Source organism: Cebus imitator, unplaced genomic scaffold (assembly GCF_001604975.1).
Source record: "Cebus imitator isolate Cc_AM_T3 unplaced genomic scaffold, Cebus_imitator-1.0 Scaffold136, whole genome shotgun sequence".
Lineage (NCBI taxonomy): Eukaryota > Metazoa > Chordata > Mammalia > Primates > Cebidae > Cebus > Cebus imitator.
The window spans coordinates 5,062,830-5,084,896 of record NW_016107451.1 but is presented as its reverse complement, the minus strand read 5'-3'; the positions used below and the strand labels follow the sequence as shown (position 1 = coordinate 5,084,896).

Here is a 22,067-nt window from a genome sequence, read left to right as displayed (position 1 = left end):
GCCTTTTCCTCTCAGCACAAGTCATTTGCTGTTCCCTTTGCTCTTTGTCTCTAGACCAGATTCATTCTTAACATCTCCTCTGTTACTCATTTCTGGATACTTTTAACTCAGTGCCTCTGAAGTGGTATTTAAATGAAAATAGACAAAATGAAAATGAAAAACTTTAGTTACAAATGGTAAAGTGAAGCTCATTTCAAGGTATCTTAGGAAGTCTATCAGAGCTCTTCATCTGGGATGGGAGAATAGTCCCAGAAAGTTATAGACTTTAGATTTTTAAGAAACAACTTCTCTGTGTGCACAGTGGTATTTGGAGTGAATGGACTATGTTTTCTCTTCCTCTGTATTGTGGTTCTTATATCTTTATGTAGTGCCCCAACTGCACACTAGAATTACCTGTTGGGGTTTTAAAACCATCAGCACCCAGGCTCTACCCCACATCAGCTGAATCAGAATCTCATGATGGAGCCCAGGCATGAGTACCTTTTAAAACTCCCTGGATGCTTTTAATGTGCAACCAGATTTGAGAACCACCACTTGAGCTGTTTTCCCAGCAATCACAAGAAAGAATGTGAATGTCTGCCTTCCCCTCTCTTCTGTCTGCCCCTCTCCAAAGATCACACTAGTTGTTTTTTCAGCACCTTGGGTGCATATAGCTCCTAATTGTGATTCTAACAGACGTCCGTCCTGTAGAGCTCATTGTTTTAGGCATGCAGGTTGCATGATGATTCCACTAGGTGTAGTAGAGACACTGGGAAAGAGTGGCAGAATCTCACAGGAGCAAAGCTGTGCCTTGTTCCGCTTTCTTTGTTATATAAAACTTTTAAGTATTTTTAATGAGTTATTTCATAATATATTATCCTTAGAAATAATCATTCAGTGACAACCATTTTCCCCATGCCGGCCTGAATTAATAACCAGTCAGAGAAAGTCTAGAAGTGGGCATCCTAATGAACATTTATAATTCTGACCTTGCATGGGGGCTTTTGGATTAGCAAGCCCCCTGTCACCTCCTTACTAGAGTAGGGTGTGCCTCACTGCGTCTCCGTTCTTTTTGGGCAGTCTTTGCTACTGTAAACATCCTTGACTGGAAGCTGTAAGGTGTTCAGAGGAGCTTTCAGTCGGATGTTTACAGCGGCAGGCTGCCACGGTCGTCCCCAGCTGCGCATCGGCTTTGAAACATTGCAAGTTTGTGCCCACAGGCTCAATTTCTCCTCTTGGGGTCCTTCCCTCCTCTCTCAGAAGTCACAACCACAAGAACTCAGGCCATTTCTCTTCCTTCAGAACAAAGAGTATCACACACCTGCTTTCCTTGTTGAAATTGTTATCTCCTTGTGTCTATCAGAAGCCCCCTTTGAAACAAGATGGTGAGCTCTGTGATGAAATCAGGCCTTGCTCACTCTCATTGTGCTAACTCCTTGTTTTCTGTGGGCTGTCTGCTGAATACACTGGCTAGAGAGAAGGGTCACATCCTACCAGTTCCTCCAAATTCCTCAGTGCTTCTGGCTCTCTCGGGGTATCACACAGATCCTTATTCCATCTTAGCCAGACTCAAAGTGCCATGATCCATCTGCTTTTAAAGTGTGTGTGTCTAGCTGAAACAGCTTCTTGTTGCTTGGATTTAGTTCTTTGTAGGTGTTCAAGCCATTGATTGGCAACGTATTCGGGACAGCTGCTGCCTGGCCTTTGAAAGGTTGAGATTGCTGAAAGCTGGCCTGAAATTCTAAGATAGCATTTTTAATCCTCTGTAGACACAAAGTTTTTCCAAGCTCCAAATTGGCTGGCACTTCTTAAAGTCCTTTAAAACGCCTACTCTCCAAAACCCACCCTTTCTGAAGGAAGCAGCAGTTCACTCTTGCCACTAAAGCAAATGTACTTTTTTCCAGTCAGGGCTGGCTGCACAACACTGTAGAGATGGCCCTAGGATGTGATGCTGCTCTTCTCTGGCACTGTTTGTTAGTCTCAGCTTCTGGAAAGATTCCAAGAGCCAGCCCTCTAGTTGGGGAGGCCTCTGTTAAAGTTGAGCAAGTGCCCCATTCTGGATTGATCCAGTCATTAAAGGATTGTTCTACCACTTGGGCCAACTTCCCACTGCTGGGAAAAGGAACTAGCCAGAAATACTGAATTGTGAATCTAAGGCCCTTGACTTCTCAAAAATGCTTGGGAGTTTTGCTTGTTCTTCAGGGAAGCAAGTAAAGACTATTTCAAAGTAGGAGGTAGTTGAGGCCTGACTTCTGCCCCACTAAAGCTATGAGTTGAAAGTTCCTGCCCATTGAAATATCATTATCTTTTCACCCATTTCTTTAAACAAAGCATAATCATTTTCTTGCTAGCTTGACCTCCATTGGCCGAATGAGTCTTCATAATGCAGCAGAGCCTTAGGTATGCCTTCTTCCATTCCAGCGATTTGAGAACAGTTGTGCCTTGTCCTAACAACACAAACCTAGGTGCCTCCACTTGATACTCCCAAGTGTCCTAGATACTGTCTAGTTCATAAACGGTTTAAGAAGTATTGTAAGCAGCATAGGAGGAGCTCTTTACGTGATCTCACAGCTTTTGGCAAGAGGTATTTTGGCTTCTGGAAGGGGTTTTTAAAGGTTTTGCTTTTTGTCTGACAAAAAGGTCATTCAATTACTAGATCAGCTGTAGTCGGGGATAACTAGAGACTAAACAATCACAGGTCAGGGCTAGAAAATGCAGGTGTCTCCCTGCTGCCTAGCACCCTATACAGCTGGTTCTGGGGCTCTTAGTCCTGTATACCCTCTCATTACCCAAGAGCTTTTCCAAATTAGGTCTGGATTTCAGTGATTTGTGTTTTTCGTAAGATAAGAAGGGAGATCTCAGTGGAACATAAGTACCTTCAACCCACTTCAATAGCTTTGCAAAGAGCAGGTGTTTCTTGGCTGAAAAGGGTATCAGTATTTTAGCCTTGCCACAGCCAAGACCTCGTTTCCAGGCTGACATTTATTTATAATGATGAGAAGTTGGGGTTGAAATGGAGTTGACGTTGCCATTTTTAAGTCTTCGTGGAAATTGAGGCATAGATGAAAATGAAAGAGAATCTCCTTTTCCTTCTGCCTCAGCATAATTGTATTGAGTGTTAAAACTGTTTGGGTCTGAAGCACAGAATATATCAACCTAGAAAGTCAGTTCATGTTTAAGGACTTGCTTAGAAACCCAAAATGTTACAGTTACCTCCCTAAGCTAGGTAAATGGCTGTCAAGTAACCATGTCATGCAGAGACCCCTGTTTCTTAGGGGCTAGAGATTGGTGGTCCTAGTTTTAGTATCCTGGCTCCCAGTCATCAGGCAAACAAAGAATACCCAACCCTGTTCCACAGGGACACCAGCTGCTCCCATACCCTATGGCAACAGAGTCCTAGAGGTACCAAAAGAGAGTTTAGAGATGACTTTTTTCTATTGGTAACAGCTGTTGCGTTCAAGAGAATTTGTCATACCACCAACTTGGATTCAGAGAAGTATTTTCCTGCCTCTAACTGTCTGCCTGTCTAAATAAATCCATGTATCATTCAGCAAGCACTTACTGAGTGCCTACCGGGGAATGCAGGGGATAGCAGGGAGCAAGAGAGCCAGGCTTTGCCCTCATGGTGATTACGTTTTACCAGAACAGATAGTTAATTTGACATGCAAGTGCAAAAATTATACTATAGGACAATACTTTGGAAGCACAGTTCAGGGCACCTAACATAGTGGGGATGGGGTCAATACCAGCTTTGTAAATGCTACTTTAGGGAGTTTGAGGCAGTCCACAGGGTCTGTGTACATTGAAGAAGTGTCTTCCTCTTTCCTGGAACATGACAGACTTTGCCCTGAATAAGCATGTGAGTAAATTTAGCTAATATTTTTACTCAGACAGCCCAAGTGGTTCTGTGTTTTTACTGTTTTTGTTGTCCCAGGCAGGGGCACCATGTGTCACAGGTCACTCCGGATCAGACGTCGTTCTGTGTCAGTGGTCAGGGGCTGCCCAACCCTGGACCCTGTGGGCTGTAACCATGCTGTAGTGTGTGTAAACATCCTACACTCTCAGCTGTGAGCTCAAGGTGGCTGGGAGAGGGTTGTTTACTCCTTCTGCCATGGAAAACATCAGCTGAAGAAGAAACAGTCTCCACTCTGCAGATCGGACAGAATGCGACCTCCCTAATCAGCCAAGGCAGTACCCCAGCGGAGAGCTGTCCATCAGGCCCCCTGGGTTGCGCTTCTGTGGCTAAGTACAACCAGAACCAGATGTGAGCTGGATAGACATGCCCTCAGTGACCACAGAGCTTTCAACAAGCTGTGAAAAGCTGGGTACTTGTCTACCAGTGCTCTCGATCCTGAAATTTGATTCTGAAATTTCTGCCCAGTGCCTCTTGAAGTGGTGGGGATAAAATGAGAAGAACGCTGCCTATTTGGGAGATTGGGACCAGGCCTGAGAGGCATGATGTTTGGGTAGCATCTTCCCAGCACACAATTAGCACTGTTCTCAGATCACAGGCCTTGACAGCATTTACTGACAAGCACTGCTGCTGCGCGGTTTTTAGTTAATGGTAATTATTTGCCCATTTGCAACTTATCATGCAATGGGTGATTATTTCATACTTCAAAAATTGGCTGGATGTTTTGTGAAGCCTATAGGATCTGTTATTTTTAGTTTGATTTAGCATAACTGGTCTCTTCGAATTCTACTTTCCTTTGGCTTCAGATGTGGAGAGCTCAGCATTCAGCAGGCAACTGCACATAGCCTGTTTGGGGGAAGAGTGGAAATTCACTGTGGTGGCTGCTGAGTCTGTTCTTTTCCTCTTACCTGTCTCTCTTTCCACCCAACAGGAGGAGGTCCGCCAGTCTGTTACTCCTGCCGAGCCAGTCCAGTACTATTTCACGCTGGCTCAGCAGCCCACCGCCGTCCAAGTCCAGGGGCAGCAGCAAGGCCAGCAGACCACCAGCTCCACGACCACCATCCAGCCTGGGCAGATCATCATTGCACAGCCTCAGCAGGGCCAGGTCTGTGAGCTGCTGAGGATGCCCATCCAGCAAGACAGTGCCCCTTAGGTTTTTGGATGGGCAGAGCTTGATGAGGGCAGAGGCAACCAGATCATTATAGAGCACTGCATTTAAAGTCTGGAAACTGGAACTTTTCCCCAGATTCAGTTCCTGGGGTGAGATGTCACCCTAATCTCTCTGAATTCTGTTTTTCTCAAAGGTCAGATGAACAAAGCAGTGGACAGTATGTTCTCTAGGATCTCTATTAGCTCAGAAATTTTAGAAGGCAAAAAAACATGTCTGTAACGCCTTATGAAGAGTAGTGGGATCTCTATGGCGGTACTAAAGTGAACTCCATGCCTACTATGCCAGAAGTGGAATTTGTGCCCTTAAAGGGAGAGATTAGGTGTCATTGCCAGGTTACATACTCCTCCCCATCATTTCTCTGTCCCATGTTTGTGTCAAGTGACCTGCTCTTTTTATGATAGTAATCAGAGGACTCTTTCTCTCCCCAGTAGTATTGTTGAGAGCAGTAGCATTCATGTTTGTTGGGGGTCATGAGAGGCTGCAGAGAATGAGCACTGAGCTCATTCTCTATGAGCTCTATGAGTACTCTATGAGTACTATGAGCTCTGAATCCACATTCTCTGTCAATCATTATTAATTCATCAAACACTGAGCATTCTCTGAGGGGAAAGTCCTGCACTATGTATTGGAGATACAGGCATGAATAAAATAGTCCTTATTTTCAAAGAATTCACAATTTAGTTGTGGATGCAAATACTTAAAAGGTTGTACCACCACATGGGCGTGTGTACAGGGTGTTATAGGAGCACATCAAAAGGAGTACCTTGGCTTGGTGCAGTGGCTCACACCTGTAATCCTAACACTTTGGGAGGCCAGGGTGGGAGGAACCCCGGAGTTTCAGGTTATAGTGAGGTAGGATCATGCCACTGCCCTTCAGCCTGGGCAGCACAGCAAGACCTTTAATTAAAAAAAAAAAAAAAAAAAAAAGGTGGTGGTGGGGGTGTGGTGGCTCATGTCTGTAATTACAGCACTTTAGGAGGCTGAGGCAGGAGGATTGCTTGAGCCCATGTGTTCAAGACCAACCTGGGCAACATGGTGAGACCCTGTCTCTACAGGAGATTCAAAACATTAGCCAGGCATGGTGGCATGTGCCTGTGGTCCCAGCTATTTAAGAGGCTGAGGTGGGAGGATTGCTGGAGCCAAGGAAGTCAAGCTACAGTGAGCTGTGATTGTTCCACTGCAGTCCAGTCAAGGTGGCAGAGCAAGATCCTGTCTCAAAAAAAAAAAAAAAGAAATAGGGGAGGGAATGAGTATCTAAGAAAGATGTGAAGAAGGTGGTCAGATAATGTTCCTAAAGAGAATAAAATGAGTGTTAGGGAACAGTGGAAGTTAATGAAAGAAAGCGGGAAAGGATGGTATTGCCAGTAGGGGGCACAGCACAGCAAAAGCTTAGAGGTGAGAAATAGTACAGGGAGTTTTGTGGGAAAGTAGTCGGCATAGGGCACCGTCTAAGCAAGTTTGAAAAGACAGGTAGTGAACATATCCTGGACAACCTTGTGTATTCTAATAAGGAGCTAGGTTTACCTAGAAGAAAAAAAATGGGGTAGAGGTAGATTGATTTATTCACTGATGTTTTTTTAAAGATAGGTTTTCACTTGGTCACCCAGGTTGGAGTGTAGTAGCACAATCGTAGCTCACTGCAGCTTCAGACTACTGGGCTCAAGCAATCCTCTTGTCTCAGCCTCCCGAGGAACTGGGACTTCAGGCATGTGCCACCACACCTGGCTAATTTTTAAATTTTTTGTAGCGATGGAGTCTCACGTTTCACAGGCTGGTCTCAAACTCCTGGCCTCAAGCCATCCTCCCACCTTGGCCTCCAACAGTGGTAGGATGAAAGCATGAGCCGCCATGCCCAGTTGGGAGGTATATTTAAATAATTATGATTTGGCCAGGTGTGGTGGCTCACACCTGTAATCCCAGCACTGTGGGAGGCCAAAGCAAGAGGGGCATGTGAGCCCAGGAGTTTGAGACCAGCCTGCGCAACATGGCAAGACCTTGTCTCAAAGACAAATAAACACACAAAGAATTAAAATTAAGTGTGACGCACAACTTACGGCTGAAAAGATGGTGGCTTCCTAGAGAGCTGGCGGTTGATTTGGAGGGAGGCTCAGGCTACACTATACAGGAGCCATGGAAGTGGCAGAGCCCAGCAGCCCCACTGAAGAAGAGGAGGAGGAAAGAGGAGCACTTGCTCTGATCCTGAAGGGGCTGAGGACCGGGCAGTGGGGGCATGGCAGCGTGGGTAGCCACAGCGAGGAGTGAGGCTGCCAATGCTGATGATGGGAGTCCCAACACTTCAGGAGCCGACCCTAAGTCCTGGTAGGTGTCCCCATCAGGCCTTGAGGCCCAAATTCAAACACCAAGGGTCAGCTCTCCAGAGAATTTGATAATCTGCCTGGACCTGTCAGAGGAAATGTCACTGCTAATGCTGGAGTCATTCAGTGGCTCCAAAACCAATCCCCTCAACATCTCCCAGATGATCAAGATGTTCGTGCAGACAAAACACAAGATCAACAGAAGCCACAAGTTTGTGCTGGTGGTGGTGAACAACGACACGGCCTGGCTATCCAGCCTGACCTCCGACCCCCGCGAGCTCTGCAACCGCCTCTATGATCTGGAGACATGCCTCTGTGATCTGGTTTCCTGTTCCACCTTCAATCTAGAAGGACTTTCAGTCTGATCCAGCAGAAAACTGAGCTTCCAGTCACAGAGAATGTGCAGACAATTCCCCTGCCATATGTGGTCTGCACCATCCTTGTCGACAGCCATCCGCTCAGCCAGCCCCAGTTCTCCTTGATGGAGCCCATGAAGAAAATGTTCCAGTGCCCATATTTCTTCTTTGATGTTGTTTACATCCACAATGGCACTGAGGAAAAGGAGGCGGAGATGAGCTGGAAGGGCACGTTTGCCTTTACGGGCAGCCTGGACTGCATGGCAAAACTGTTGGCTCACCCCTGCAGTGGCCCTGCGAGAGCCACGCCTCCTACATCCTGCTGGAGGGGGAGTATGAGGCCACTGAGATTGAGGCCACTGTCTGAACCATCCCTGTACATCTGCACCTTCTTGTGCAAGGAAGCTCTTGGCCTAAAGCCTTGGTTCTTAAACCGGGTTCCTTGGGACCTCCAAGGGGTGCCAGGAGGCACCTAGGGTACCTTGCAGGGTCCTAGGAGGGAAACTTAGGATTCCAGGAGGGATTCTAGGAACTCTGGGTGCCCATCTTCCATGTTTCCCAGCCCATTCCCACTCCTAGTTTGTCATGGATAATTTTTGTCCTTCCCTATGTGATTTTTGTCATCAAAATAAAAATTGAGACTCGTTAACAATAACAACAAAAAAAACTAAAAATAAGTAATCATGAGGGCCAGGCGCAGTGGCTCATGTCTGTAATCCTAGCACTTTGGGAGAACGAGGTGGGTGGATCACCTAAGGTTGGGAGTTCGAGACAGCCTGACCCACATGGAGAAAACTTGTCTCTACTAAAAAGTACAAAATTAGCCAGGTGTGGTGGTACATACCTATAATCCAAGCTACTTGGAAGGTTGAGGCAGGAGAATTGCTTGAACCTGGAAGGCTGAGGTTGTGGTGAGCCAAGATTGTGCCATTGCAGTCCAGCCTGGGCAACAAGAGTGAAACTCCATCAAAAAAAAAAAATAGTAATTATGATTTTAGGATTTATTCCCTGCTTATTTACTTATCCATATAACAAAAAATTAGTGCCTGTTCTATGCCAGACACTGTGCTAGGCAGGAGTGGATCAAAGATAATGGCTGCTCAGCCACTGCCTCAAGGCCTTGACTACACCATGATGCCTAAGGGACCTTCTTTGGCTAATGCTTGTGCCTCTGCAGTGGTGAGAGCTTTACCTGCCAAAGGCTTTATCCCTTTACAGAGTGAACTTAGAGGGAGTCTGCCATGGGCAGGCTCTGGTTGGCTGATCATCCTAAGAAGCTCATGGCTGTTGTGCCCTGACAGCAGGGCACACCATACGTGATTTGACAGCTGCCATGCTAACACAAGCCCTCATTTTCCTGAAATGATTTAGAAATACCTTGGAAATCCTCTTGGGAAAATTGGGTTGATATAGCACAGTGATGAGTTGGCAGCATGCATTTCTTTTTAGTCAGCAAGAATTTCATCTATCCTCTTCTCTGCCAACCCAGACCTGCTCATCTTGGAACTGATAAGGCTTGTGAGGTTGGTGAAGTTGGTCCTTCCCAGCATTTCCCGGCTGTTCATTCACCATCCTGCTGCTTCAGGGTGGCCTTGTGCTGTGTCACTCCTCCCTGGACCCATAGTGACGGCTATGTCAAGTTGAGTGCAGATATCCTTTGTAGGACAGAATACGTATGTATTAAACAGTTGGAAAGAATGAATATTTTGGTAAAATGAATCCTGTGTTTTCTGTCATAAATTGGAAACTTATTTCTGGAGGTTTGGGAATAGGCTGAGTTGAAAATTGTGGTACAAGAATGGAAGAGATGTTTTCCATTGGCCTAGCCCACTGCATGTACTTTTAGAACACCCGGCCGTCTTTCTTTCCTGCCCTCCTCCGGTTTATAGTAATTTCTCCTTAGTAATTCCTTGAATCTCATCTGTTGTTCACAGAACACATCCATCCCCTTCCCTTGTAACTCTGGATGCATACTTGTAATTTTCAGTAACCTATGTAGTCAGAATTAAGAACATCAGAATAGCAACATCAGTTGAAGTTTATGTTTCATTGAGACTTCCATAGTCTTCTTACCGAGGTGATTAATTCAGAGTGGGGAGAGAGAGTAACGGAATTCAAGTCAGAGATTGGGTGTACAGCTGTAGTTCAAAATGCTCCACCACCCCGACTCCATCACTACCATCACCAGATGAGCCTGATACGCTCACTTCTCCAGGTAACCTCTAAAAGTCACAACTAGTACTAACGTTTTGAGATTTGAAAGAACGATTGACCCTTTTGGCAGCTTGTGTCTTTAACGTCTCTTAAAAGAGTACATTTCATAGGACTACAGCCGTTAAGTGTGTGTGAGAGAGACAGAATCTGCTAAGTCATACATTGGGCAGAAATTTCTTAAATCCGAGAATGCTATTTTTAGAAAGCTAGAGCTCTTGCTTTCTTAAATTCTATTAATTTGGGGTTGACTTAGGTAAGAGTCCGTGTCTTAACAGTGTCCAGTGAGTTAGCAGCGGTTGCTTTCCTGTGGGAAGGCATACTGTCGTCCAGAGCAGCCATCTGGTCAGTGTGGGCAGGAATTGCTCTGCAGCTTGAATGGGGTGAGAGCCAGTGTGCACTAGGGCCAGCCTTGGAGATGCACCCCTGTGCTTTATTATACCTAAGAAAGAGCATATGATTCTGAACTAAATAAATTCATACTAACTCTTTCCATTTAATATCCAAATTCACCTGCCGCAGACTTGACTTTGGCTATTTCTGAAGTAAACTGTCATGGTTGCTTTTAACTTTTTCTGTATCGTATGTGACTTATCATCACTAACAGGGCTGTGAAAAAGTTGCAGCATTTGGGGCACAGAGATTTATGTTTGGGACCCATGCAAATATTGTATACTATGAGCCTGAAAATATTTTTGGCTTTCCTTTCATTTTAGAGAGTAACTTTAGCAATGCTCTAAATCCAAAGGACTCTGTAGGTTGAGTATTACTAATATTGAGATGAGTTTAGGCATTCATGGAGAGGGTTTGCTCCTGGCAAATTGCTCGTTATTAACCCCTTGGTAATCCTATAGACTCTGAGCCTGAACTCATGCAGCATTCTCATAACTCTTCCTTTCAGACCACGCCTGTGACAATGCAGGTTGGAGAAGGTCAGCAGGTGCAGATTGTCCAGGCTCAGCCTCAGGGTCAAGCCCAGCAGGCCCAGAGTGGCACTGGACAGACAATGCAGGTGATGCAGCAGATCATCACTAACACAGGAGAGATCCAGCAGATCCCGGTGAGTCCTGCCCTGAGGTCTGTCTTCACGACTCTGTAGACGGAAATACTTAAAGCTATTTAAACACATGCACAATACTGGCTTTTTTTGTTTTGTTTTGTTTTTTGAGACGGGGCTTGCTCTGTCACCCAGGCTGAAGTGTAGTGGTTTGATCTCAGTTCACTGCAACCTCCGCCTTCCAGGTTCAAGCGATTCTCCTGCCTCAGCCTTCCTACTAGCTGGGATTACAGGCGCATGCCACCACGCCGGCTAGTTTTTCTGTTTGTAGTTGAGACGGAGTTTCACAGTGTTGGCCAGGCTGGTCTCAAAACTCCTGACCTCAGGTGATCCGCCAGCCTTGGCCTCCCAAAGTGCTTGGATTACAGGCATGAGCCACCATGCCAGGCCCACATACTTTTTATATATGTATGTGTGTGTGTGTGTGTGTGTTTTGTTTTTAACCTATATACCCAGTGTTCCTGACCACAACTTGCTTCACTGTGTTCCCTGCTTTCCTTTAATGCGGGTTCAGGTTCACCACAATGGGTCAGCTCCTCAGCTTTCCCTCATTCCACCTACACAGGAAATCATTGTAACCACTACTCGTGCCAAGGCCCAAAGGCCCTGTGAGGCAGTCCTGTCTTGATTAGCAGAGGATAAGAGGGAGGTGTATAGGAAAGGCCATAAATACACTTGTTGCATATTCATGAGTCAGTTCCCAGTGGAGCCTGCAGCAAAGTGTATTTTTGGCTTTCATATAACTTATCCATTCCTTTACTGTGGACTGCTGCTTCCTGTGTGCCTTGAGGGATTTCATTTCTTAGATTTGTTGGCTTTTTTACTTGTACTCCTTCTTTTGTAAAATATGTCTTTGTCTTAACACTTGCAATCTGTACATTGGTCATTTTACCCCCAAAACTGGAAAGTGAGTGAAACAGAGCAGTTCTTCTTTCTGTTTCCTACCCTTTGCCCTTTCTGTTGTAAATGAAATGTAGGCAGGTATAGAAACTCACATAGACTTGGTTAACCACTTGCTCTGTGAAAACTCTAAAAGCATCCTTAGATCAGTTTAGGAATTGTTTTTCATCTGAAGTTAACATAGTAATAGACCAAGAGAAAGCTTAGGAAAGTGGAGTGTGTGTGTCTCGTTCTCCACCTCTCTCACGTGTGCTCGATACCCATAGATTGCAGGTGACTGGGCTCTGCCTGGCTTCATTGTTTCAGTCCCCAACCCCAAGATTGCTGTTGAATGGTTCTCATTTTTACAAGTGAAGGCACCACCCCAAGTTCATTTAAGCAGAGGAGTTCCACCTGGCAGATACTGTAACCCTCTGGGGTACAGAGCGTTAGCCCAGAAGATTTGTGGCAGAATTCACTATTTCATCTTCACTGGTTCAGGTACCTTCTGTAGGAGTCTTCATTTCCAGACTCTTTAGGCAGCTAATTGGAATGTTCCCAACAGATGAGCTTTAGGAAGGAATCTTTATTTCCCTTTCAAAAATCCACAGCTTATTTTCTCAATAATCAATGTAAAAAAGCTATGAGGATCCCCAGACCTGGCCTGCCATAGAGGAATGAGGGACGGATCATCACCAAATGTCTTAACCTAAGCCTAAAAGGAAAGCTTCTTGCTTTTATTGAAGAGCTGCTTGGAAACATTTGGCTCACAGCTTTTCAGTCACATTTGGGTTTCTGCAAAGAGCTATTCCCAGCTAGAAAATTTTACATCCTGTGGCTGTCAGTATACCTTCTCCCACTCCTGGGACAAGGCTTTAGTCTTTCACCTTGTGATCCCTGACTGGAGTTCTAGGGACTTCTGGGACTAGCCACCATCAGTCTCTGTAGATGAGGTTTCCCAAGCCTCCGCCCAGCTGCCTTCCTCACCACAAGCAACTTAACATTGTTGCCAGGAAGCTGCATTGTAGGATTTAGGTGGGGAATTCAGGGTTGGCACCACACCTCCCAGCAGCTTCTCTTGGCATATTCTCAGGAGAGAAATGACTGCAGGTCATAATACTCTCGCTCTGTCTCCTTTGAACCAGGTTTTTAATGGGTTTAGATTGTGTGTCCCTGAGTCTTGCCTCAAGTGAGCAATTCTGGAATGGTCTACCAGGAACTTACAGAGGTAGTTTTTTCTTGGTAGGTCAAACTCTGTGAGGCTGGAAGTCTCAGAGAAGCATTTTGATTGAACACCGCATGCAGGAGTGAAGCTTCATCCATTAACATTTTCCTCATGGAAGGAAGAGTCCTGCAGTGAAGTTAGTTCTTGAAGGCCAGAGGGAAATTTGCTCCAGAGCAGAGGCAACACTTGCCTGTTAGCCGCAAGAAGCTCCCCCTTGCAACAAGGGTAGGCCAGGCATCCAGGGCAGGTGGTTTCTGGGGCCCCCAGATAGAAAGACCTGGGTATCCATGCTCCCCGAATCCCTTTTATTCCCTCTAAATCAAGGGCGTGAATGTCTGCAGTCCTCCTCTGCTGACCATTATCTTTGCTGAGCTACGTTCTCTCACGTGGTAACTGCCTTGCTCCTCTTCTCATCCCCAGCTCAAAGCACTAATACTTTCATGGTACACTGGAGCGTTAAGAGCCTGAGTTAAGGCTTTTAGCACACAATTAAATGCAGCATGTGGTATTATTGTATTATCTGAGATTTAATCGTAAGCATCAGAGACTCTAAGGGCACTTTTGTAGCTTTTGTTTCCCATGGTGGGGTTTTCTGTGAAAGGTTTATTGATTCTACTTCCCCTTGGGAGGTGTTTGGCCAGAAGCTTGTGCTGATCACCAAGGATCCTAAAAGTCCCACAGACCCCCATCCAGCCTGGCTCCTGGGGACAGAGAGGGTTAAGCAGGCCAGCTGTTGCCTCCAAGATGTGCAGCATGGGGCAGGGCGGTGCGAGGGCTGTGGTGTGGAACGATGGCTGTCTGCTTTGGGCTCCTGGCGGATGCTTGATCTCTTTACAATATTGGGAATTGTGGGAGATGGGAGGGAAGGAGGCCCACACTTAATGTACAGGCATTCTTACGATGTCAAACAGATAAATTCCTAAGATAAACTGTGATCATAGAGCTAAGAGCTAGCAAATAATAAGCATACAGCCATACTGTTCTCACCTTTGTGACAGGATCTTTTGGGAGTTTTTTCTGAAGTCTGTTCAGGGAACGTACTCTGCTGTGTTGTGTGACTTGTGGAATGTGGATACTCTGGTTTTGCTTGTTTTGACCTCTGTTTAAAGGGGACTTTTTTCAGGGCAGGCTTCTTTAGAGGGCTTGAGGGGTAGGGGGCAATCACCATCTCTGGTCATAGAAAGTTTGTGTGTTTGAGATTATACTCAATGTCTTATGGTCTCTCTGTCTCTGCCCCTGCCCTAGGTGCAGTTGAACGCCGGCCAGTTGCAGTATATTCGCTTAGCCCAGCCTGTATCAGGCACCCAAGTTGTGCAGGGACAGATCCAGACACTTGCCACCAATGCTCAACAGGTATGTGCCCCAGAGACACAGGCTTGTGTTGGAGACCAGCAGCAGATGGCTTCTGACTGGAAAGGGGTACTGAACACACAGCTCTCTTGCCACCTCATCCTTCAGCCAGAGGCACTGCCCGCACATCCGCCACATCTCTTCTGCACCCTAAGAGGCATGGGTGGTAATTGGAAGATCAGATTCAAAGGGTTTTCTCTTACTATCTTGTTCTCAATGGGCAGAGAAGTGCAAGTCATGGGGGAGCCTCAAAGGTGCCTGAAAGAAACCTTACAGGTGTGCACACCCATTAGACCCGGGAAATGTTTGACAGACTGCCTGATTGTCAGGCTGAGTTTCCATCTTTACACCCAAGTGGCTGTTGTGTTCTGGCACCTTCTGTGCCCTTTGAAAAACTTGCTTAGATTTTATTTCCACGTCCTCTTGCATCCCTAACCAGAAAAATTGCCCCTCTCCTCTCCTCTTGTGCCCTACAATATTGATGGCTGACTCACAGATGGTGAGGGGGCTGCCTCCCTGGGCTTGGGGGTATTGAGGGATGTGGGCATCATTTACACAAGATGGGGGGGCTGCTGGTTAAGGGGAGGCATTGTTAATGGATTCTTTTGCCTCAGACCCAAAAAAAGCAGCGATCGTTTAAGAGCTGGACCCGTCTGGCCCAGTTGCATTTCTGGTGATGTATCTATTGACAGTGGTGACAGAGCTGAGTTTGTAGAGCAGGTCTCCGAAGATCTCATTTGGGAAAATAGGAGGAATGAGCCAAAAGCAAGGCTTCTGAGTTCCATATAGTCTCTGGGATCATTAAGGGCTCTTTCTGTGCCCACTCCCTGGCTTACCTAAGGAGTTGGCTTTTTCATAACTGATACACCCTTCCCCCGGCCCCTCGTTTTAACCTTGTAAGATTCTTCCCCTGGGATCCAAAAAACATAATGGCATGGGAGTGGGAGGAAATGAGAAGGAAGCTTCTTGGTTTCTCAGAAGTCAGTTTGGGGATGAGCACGGTAGCTTACACCTGTAATCCCAGCACTTTGGGAGGCCAAGGCGAGTGGATCACTTGAGGTTGGGAGTTTGAGACCAGCCTGGCCAACATGGTGAAACCCCGTCTCTACTAAAAATACAAAAATTATGTGGACATGGTGGTACATACCTGTAATCCCAACTATTCAGGAGGCCGAGGCACAAGAATCACTTGAATCCAGGAGGTGGAGGTTGCAGTGAGCCGAGATTGTGCCACTGCTCTCCAGCCTAGGCGACATAGTGAAACTCCGTCTCTAAAAAAAAGAAAAAAGTCAGTTTTGGGAACAGAACTAAAGCCAAAAAATGGGAGAGGATGGGGGGAAGCAAGAAAGAGGTGGCTGAGGGCAGTGAAAATCTCCATAAAAACAGGTTGTAATTGTGACAACCTAGTACTTAGTAGGTGCTCAGTAAATGTTTGTTGAATGAAGCTGAATGAATAATATGTAAATAAAATTTAAAGGTAAATGAAACCTCAGCTAATATGAATGGCAGTCCTGCTGTCCAGAGAGCAGTTAACCTTCTTACCTATGAGGAGTATTTTCCATTTGTCTCAGGCTCACTTGTTTATTTTGCAGACATTTCTGGAATACTTACTTTGTATGGGGTCCCGCCCTCACACAGCTTCTAGGCTGTGTGAAGGAAATGGACCCAAAATAAGAAGGAACAATAGTAAAAAATAATCATGAAGCCTTCTCTACCTGTTCCCTTTCTTGTTCCTTGTAGCCTCATGGGTAGGCTTGCAGGGGTTGTTTTTGGCGGTGGTGAGGACATTTCAGAGGACAGTCCTTGCCTTGCAGGCTGGCTGTGATGATTCCAGGAAATGGTACACAAAGGACACTGCAGGTCGAATGTTCATAGAAACACGTGCGTGCACACCGCAGTCTTCTTTCTAGTTTACCAATAGTTTACCAAGCTGCTCCCAGCAGTCATCATTATACATGCATCTACATGTCAGTAAATTTATTTAAAATCCATTTACAGCCTACACGTAAGATTTTAAGTACATGTGATAACTGTTGTCTTTGTTCCACTCCCTGACTCTCCCCCCTCCTCCTCCCCTCCTTTTTGGCCCAGAGGGCCTCACAGTGCCTCTCTCGGAAAAAGTACTTCATAGGTTTTCCATGAGGACTACTGGGGCCAAGGCCACTTGCTCGCCAGGGTGTTTCATATTCCAGTCAGATGATCTGGGTGATACGGGTTTGGTTTGGAGCCCACCTTCCAAGAATGAAAGAGACCACTCACCGTTTTGTCTAACACTTTGCACTCCGCCTTCACTGGCTGAAAGACTGACTCTGAGGACTTCTGCCCCAAACTGTAGCACCTAGAAGCTGTGTGTTCTGTTTGAGCCTCAGACCTTGAGATAGGTGGTTGAGGGAATAGGCAGACATTAGAGAGATGGGTGTGGGATCTGTATATGATGTGCTTCAGGATTCTCTGTGTCCCTTTGTGCTGCCAACTCTTGGGGTAGCCATCAGATCAGTGCTAGAGATTAGGAGGGGCCTTTGCTTTCTTACTATTCATTGAGCACCTGCTGGGCACTTTATATGCATTGTCTCATTCATGACCCTCTTCTGGTGGTGGGCTGGTGGATCAGACCCTGTAGCTGATATGTCAACTCTGCCCTCTTGATTCTTACAGATTACACAGACAGAGGTCCAGCAAGGACAGCAGCAGTTCAGCCAGTTCACAGATGGACAGGTAGGGTACCCAGCCTGGGTAGGGGCAGAGGGAAGGAATTGGGGGGCAGGGTAGCAGGTAGTATCTGGGTTTGGATGGTTAGGGCAACTCTCCTGTCCTCTACTAACAATCAGTGGATAGAAATTGTTAAAACAAGTACAGTATTTAAATCAGGGCACCTGTCCTTTGGTTTTATAGACTTAGTGGGAACTAAACATAATCTTAGATATGTAGCCCCAATTGCCATTTTACAGATGAGTAAACTGAGCCCTGGAGATGAGACGTGCCTTGTCCATGCTCCCTTAGCTGGTTCATTGCAGAGCCAGGACTAGAGTACAAGTTTCCTGTTTCCCTCTCTAGAACTAGATTTTTTCCCCCCTAAGCCATGATGCTTTTTTAATAGCGTGGACGGTTGAGACGCAGGGAACGTGTGACCTTTTGAGCTCTCCGGGTGCCTGAAATTCAGTAATTTTCAATCCATGCGAGGAGAGAATCTTCCCTTTTCCCTCTGCTTTCCCCTCACAGTACAGTCCCAGAGACCACTGAGGATATGATAGGATGACATGCCCAAACTTGTGCCCTCTGCTGCTCAAAAGGGAGAAGAGCTGGCATCAGAACCCACCTCTGGCTTCTGCCAGCACCACATGCTAGGCTTACATACCAGGGGTCCCATGAGGTCTTGGCTTTGATTTCTTTGGGGGAGCGCCTGAGAAACCTAGTCAGTTGGCCCTGACCTTCCTAAGTGGCTGTGTGAGTATCTTCTTCACCCTTGGAGGGTCTTGACTATAGTAAGTGTTTAATACCAGGCCACCTCCTTAGCAGGGCCCATGGAGAAAATTCAAATTCAGTTTAGCTTCTACCTGAGCCAGATATTCTCAGAAAAGGAGGAGAGAAGGGGGTAATCCTACTGCTCCTGCCAGTGTGGATTACCAAGAGATGGGGAAATGCTGACTTCCAAGCTGCTGGTACAGTGGTTCGAATTGCTTGTGTTTGCCACAGAGGAACAGCGTGCAGCAAGCTCGAGTCTCTGAGCTAACGGGAGAGGCAGAGCCCAGAGAAGTGAAAGCCACAGGAAATTCAACTCCCTGCACCTCTTCCCTGCCCACCACACACCCCCCCTCACACCGGGCTGGTGCCTCCTGTGTCTGCTGCTCCCAACCCCAGCAGAGCTCCACATCCCCTCCTCCTTCTGACGCCTTGCAGTGGGTGGTGGTTGAGGTATCTGGGACCCCCAACCAGCTTGAGACCCATAGGGAGCTGCATGCCCCTCTCCCAGGGGTGACCTCACTCTCTCCTCTCCACCCCTCGCAGCAGCTCTACCAGATCCAGCAAGTCACCATGCCTGCAGGCCAGGACCTCGCCCAGCCCATGTTCATCCAGTCAGCCAACCAGCCCTCCGACGGGCAGGCCCCCCAGGTGACCGGCGACTGAGGGCCTAAGCTGGCAAGGCCAAGGACACCCAACACAATTTTTGCCATACAGCCCCAGGCGATGGGCACAGCCTCCCTCCCCAGAGGACCCGGCCGACCTCAGCGCCTCCTGCAGGCTAGGACACTGGTGCACTACGCCCCATGCCTGGGGGCCGAGATTCTCCAACTGAAAGACGCAATCTTTTTTGCTTCCTTTTTTTCCACTTTTTTCTCCAAGGAATCAATATTTCAATATGTTGAGCTGTGTGTCCAATGCTATGAAATTAAAATATTAAATAACATATTTATGGCATTTTCTTGAAGAGTGTGGTTGAAGAAATACTTCTCCTTTTGCTTTTCTTTTTTTTTTTTTTTTTTTTTTTTTTTTTTTCTTACCGCCATTTTTTTTTTGGAGCAAATCTTCCCAGGGGTGTATGGTATTTCTTGACTCTTGGAACAGCTGCTGCCCCCAAGATTTGCCATGTTGTTCTGTTCTACCCTCAGATGGAATTAGGTGAATGTGTGTAGCTGCTTTTTCACTAGTGGTCCTCTCCCCATCCCTTGCTCTTACCCTAGAGCTCTGTGTATTTGCATCCAGAAGCCATGGAAACATTCTTTGCATTTAAGAGACAGATGTATTCCCCATGGAGAATGAGTGGGTTCATTGCCACACTCTTTTCTTCCAGGGGACCCAGGAGACTAAGGACTTTGTGCGTTTGCTGCCCACCTCCCCTTTATTTTTTAAATGCATTAAAAACTGTGCTAGTCGCCTTTGCATGGATTTCAAACTGCATGAAATGCAATAAATCTCATTTTAGATAATTGAGAGTCTGGGTTTCTGTGTCTGGGGGCATTCATGGGGCCACTTTGCTTGGAAAGGTTCATTTGCCCTCAGGTTGGGTATCTGGGAGAGAGGGCCACCCTTGTGAGAAGGGCATGTTCAAAGCTAAGTGAACTTCATGCTGTGTGTCTAATTCAAACTGCAGTCCTTAGCTGATTTTTTTTTTTTTTTGTCTTGCTCTGTTGCCTAGGCTGGCGTGCAGTGGTGTGATCACTGCTCACTGCAGCCTCAATCTCCTGGGCTCAAGCAGTCCTCCCACCTTAGCCTCCTTGCTGAGACTATAGTCAGGTACCACCATGCCCAGCTAATTTTTTTATATTTTATATATAGAGACAGGGTTTCACTGTATTGCCCTGGCTGGTCTTGATCTGGGCTCAAGTGATCCTCCCACCTCAGCCTCCTGAAGTACTGGGATTATAGGCATGAGCCACTGTGCCTGGCCTACCTCAGCCAGTCTTAAAAGTGAACTTCATCGGAATATATTTGCTGCTCAGAGATGCCTGCCTGCTGGACTTACTAGATTCTCACCCGTGTGTCAGATTGAGTTGTGTCCCGCTTGGTTGAGGGTCTTTCTCATGAAGAAAGCTGGCTCTATCAAACAAAGCCTGGGGTAAATCCTTCCAGTCCTGCCTGGCACAGGCTGGCATTCAACTGCCTGCTATGGCCATACCCATCACCTGCTGTGGCATGACATCTGCCACAGAGAGCAGCCCAGGCCCAGTGTCAGCCAGGAGTTCTACAGCCGAGACCTGCTTCCTGTTAATTGAAGCAGGGAGAAGAGAGAGTGCATTCCACTTCTTCACTGGCCACAGAGGCCAGAGATGAGCCATCTTTATTACCTCCACCATGTCATCCTTCCAACTGGAATAAGCTGCTGTTGATGGCAGAACAGTGAGCTGGGTGCCAGGAAATGTAGGTATTTGCCCTAAAACCATGGACAACTCCCTTGTCTTTGGGACTGTCTCAATGGGTGAGGTGGAAATTGGGGAAAGGCTTATATTAGATGGTTTCAAGTCTGAGCCTGATGCTTTTATGATTTTCTCACCAAATATCCACTGTAAGACATGAATTGGGTTTCAACGAGTAGTTTCAGGTAACTACTGCCCTCTGATCTTTCTTCTCCCAGGAGATTCCTCAGATCTCTGGGATCTGCTTAAATACGTTGCCTAGATTCAAGTCTGGCCAGCTCTGTCCTTTCCTCTAGATTGGCATATTGTCTTGATGATGGTGGCTTATACTCAAGCATCTATTTCATTTCCTTAACTGTACCTTACCTCTCAGTCCATAAGAAAAAATTGCAATGAAAACAACACAATGAAATAATAAAGTAGGATAAATTAGAATTAGGAAATATATAATTGAGTAGGAAATCAGGATTACTAGAAAACAAAAACACAAATATCATGGTTATAAAAACCTATGTAGTTGTTAGAATTATTTGACCCGGAGCTTCCTGGCCACCAAAGCAAAAAGAGATAAGACCAGATGAAGGATTCACATTATAAAAGAAAAATAACTTTTTTTTTTTTTTCAAAAGTAAGTTTTTTTAGCTTTAAGGTTTTGGATACATGATACTGTGTATCCGAAAAGTAAAGCAGGTGACAGTTCACCATCAGAAGTCAGTAAGTCTGACCCCATAACAGTGCGTCAGGGTAGGCTCCCACATGCTCCTGACTCCCAAATCAGTCCCTCCTTTATCTAGTTGTCTTCATTCTAGCTCTGGACTTCTTTTCTGAAGGGGATCTTCTGGCCTTTCCAGCTGTCCTGAACTTGGTCTTAGTGAGACATCATATAATCAGCAAGTTTTCTCTGATAGCCCTGTGCCCAGCCCTGCATGCTGGGAACGCAAGAAGGAGAAAGCGAACGTGCAGAGGGGCCCTGAGCTTGAAGAAAAGGCAGAAGCTCCACAATTTAAATTTCCCGGTGCCCTGTGTCTCACCTTGTTTGTTCTTTGGTTCACTCCTAAAAACCCAAGTGTGATTGGAGTTTCAGGCCAATGAATGAGTTCCCATTTCCCCATAGACTTCTATTCTGGTTTTAGAGATGTTTCGATCAGTTGTGATTAGCAAGCAGCTTCCCTGCTGAACACTTTCTCTTTAAATTGCCCTGCCAGCAGGGCCCATCCTGGTGTAAACAAACCCTTTAGTGCAGCCCAAGAGAGCCCCTATCTAATACCCAGCACGATCCCCTTACATCCGGAGCACTCTTTAAACATTTTTCCTAGCACTTGCAGCATCCGTCCTCCCTCCCGATGATCTTCACAGTGACCCTGCAGGGGAGACAGAAAGGCATCATGATCCCCGTGTCAGAGATGGAGCCATGGGAGGGCTAGTGAAGTGCAGTGACTTGCCCAAGGTCACTCCACGAATTAAGGGTGGAATTGAAACCAAAACACGGATCTCCTTACCCCCTGTGCATACACAGTTGCTCTCTGGCCAAAGGTGACGTGTATATGTGTAAGAAAGTACCAGGCTATTGAAATGTGAACCATCTCCTTTTGTTCAGTCTGCCTGAACTGACTGGCCAAGCCCTGAGTCTACGTGAAATAAATAAAGCAGTTGGGTCTAGTCTGGGGACAGCTGGTGGTTGGGATAACTCTCCACAAGGATGACCTTGGAGATTGAGACCCCTGGAATCAGGAGTGGATGATCTGGCTGGCTTCCTTGC

The 22,067-nt window shown here is 46.3% G+C and overlaps 1 protein-coding gene and 1 pseudogene across 11 annotated transcripts in view; both read left to right on the top strand.

Annotated features, from left to right (window-relative positions):
- Positions 1-19,381, top strand: part of NFYC (nuclear transcription factor Y subunit gamma) — an 84,243-nt gene extending 64,862 nt beyond the window's left edge. For 8 of the 10 annotated variants that reach the window (XM_037743204.1, XM_037743205.1, XM_037743203.1 and 5 more), the window contains exons 6-10: positions 4,824-4,997; positions 10,847-11,005; positions 14,352-14,459; positions 17,112-17,171; positions 18,150-19,381. In XM_037743204.1, the coding sequence (XP_037599132.1) occupies positions 4,824-4,997; positions 10,847-11,005; positions 14,352-14,459; positions 17,112-17,171; positions 18,150-18,581 (933 nt within the window). In that variant the 3' untranslated portion in view covers positions 18,582-19,381. The remainder of the gene's footprint in view (positions 1-4,823; positions 4,998-10,846; positions 11,006-14,351; positions 14,460-17,111; positions 17,172-18,149) is intronic. The other 2 variants (XM_037743209.1, XM_037743208.1) reach the window with 2 other exon arrangements.
- Positions 6,985-8,384, top strand: LOC108313411 (annotated as a pseudogene). The gene has a single exon (XR_005202370.1). The product of XR_005202370.1 is annotated as a BRISC and BRCA1-A complex member 1-like (transcript).
- Positions 19,382-22,067: the final 2,686 nt, after the last annotated feature.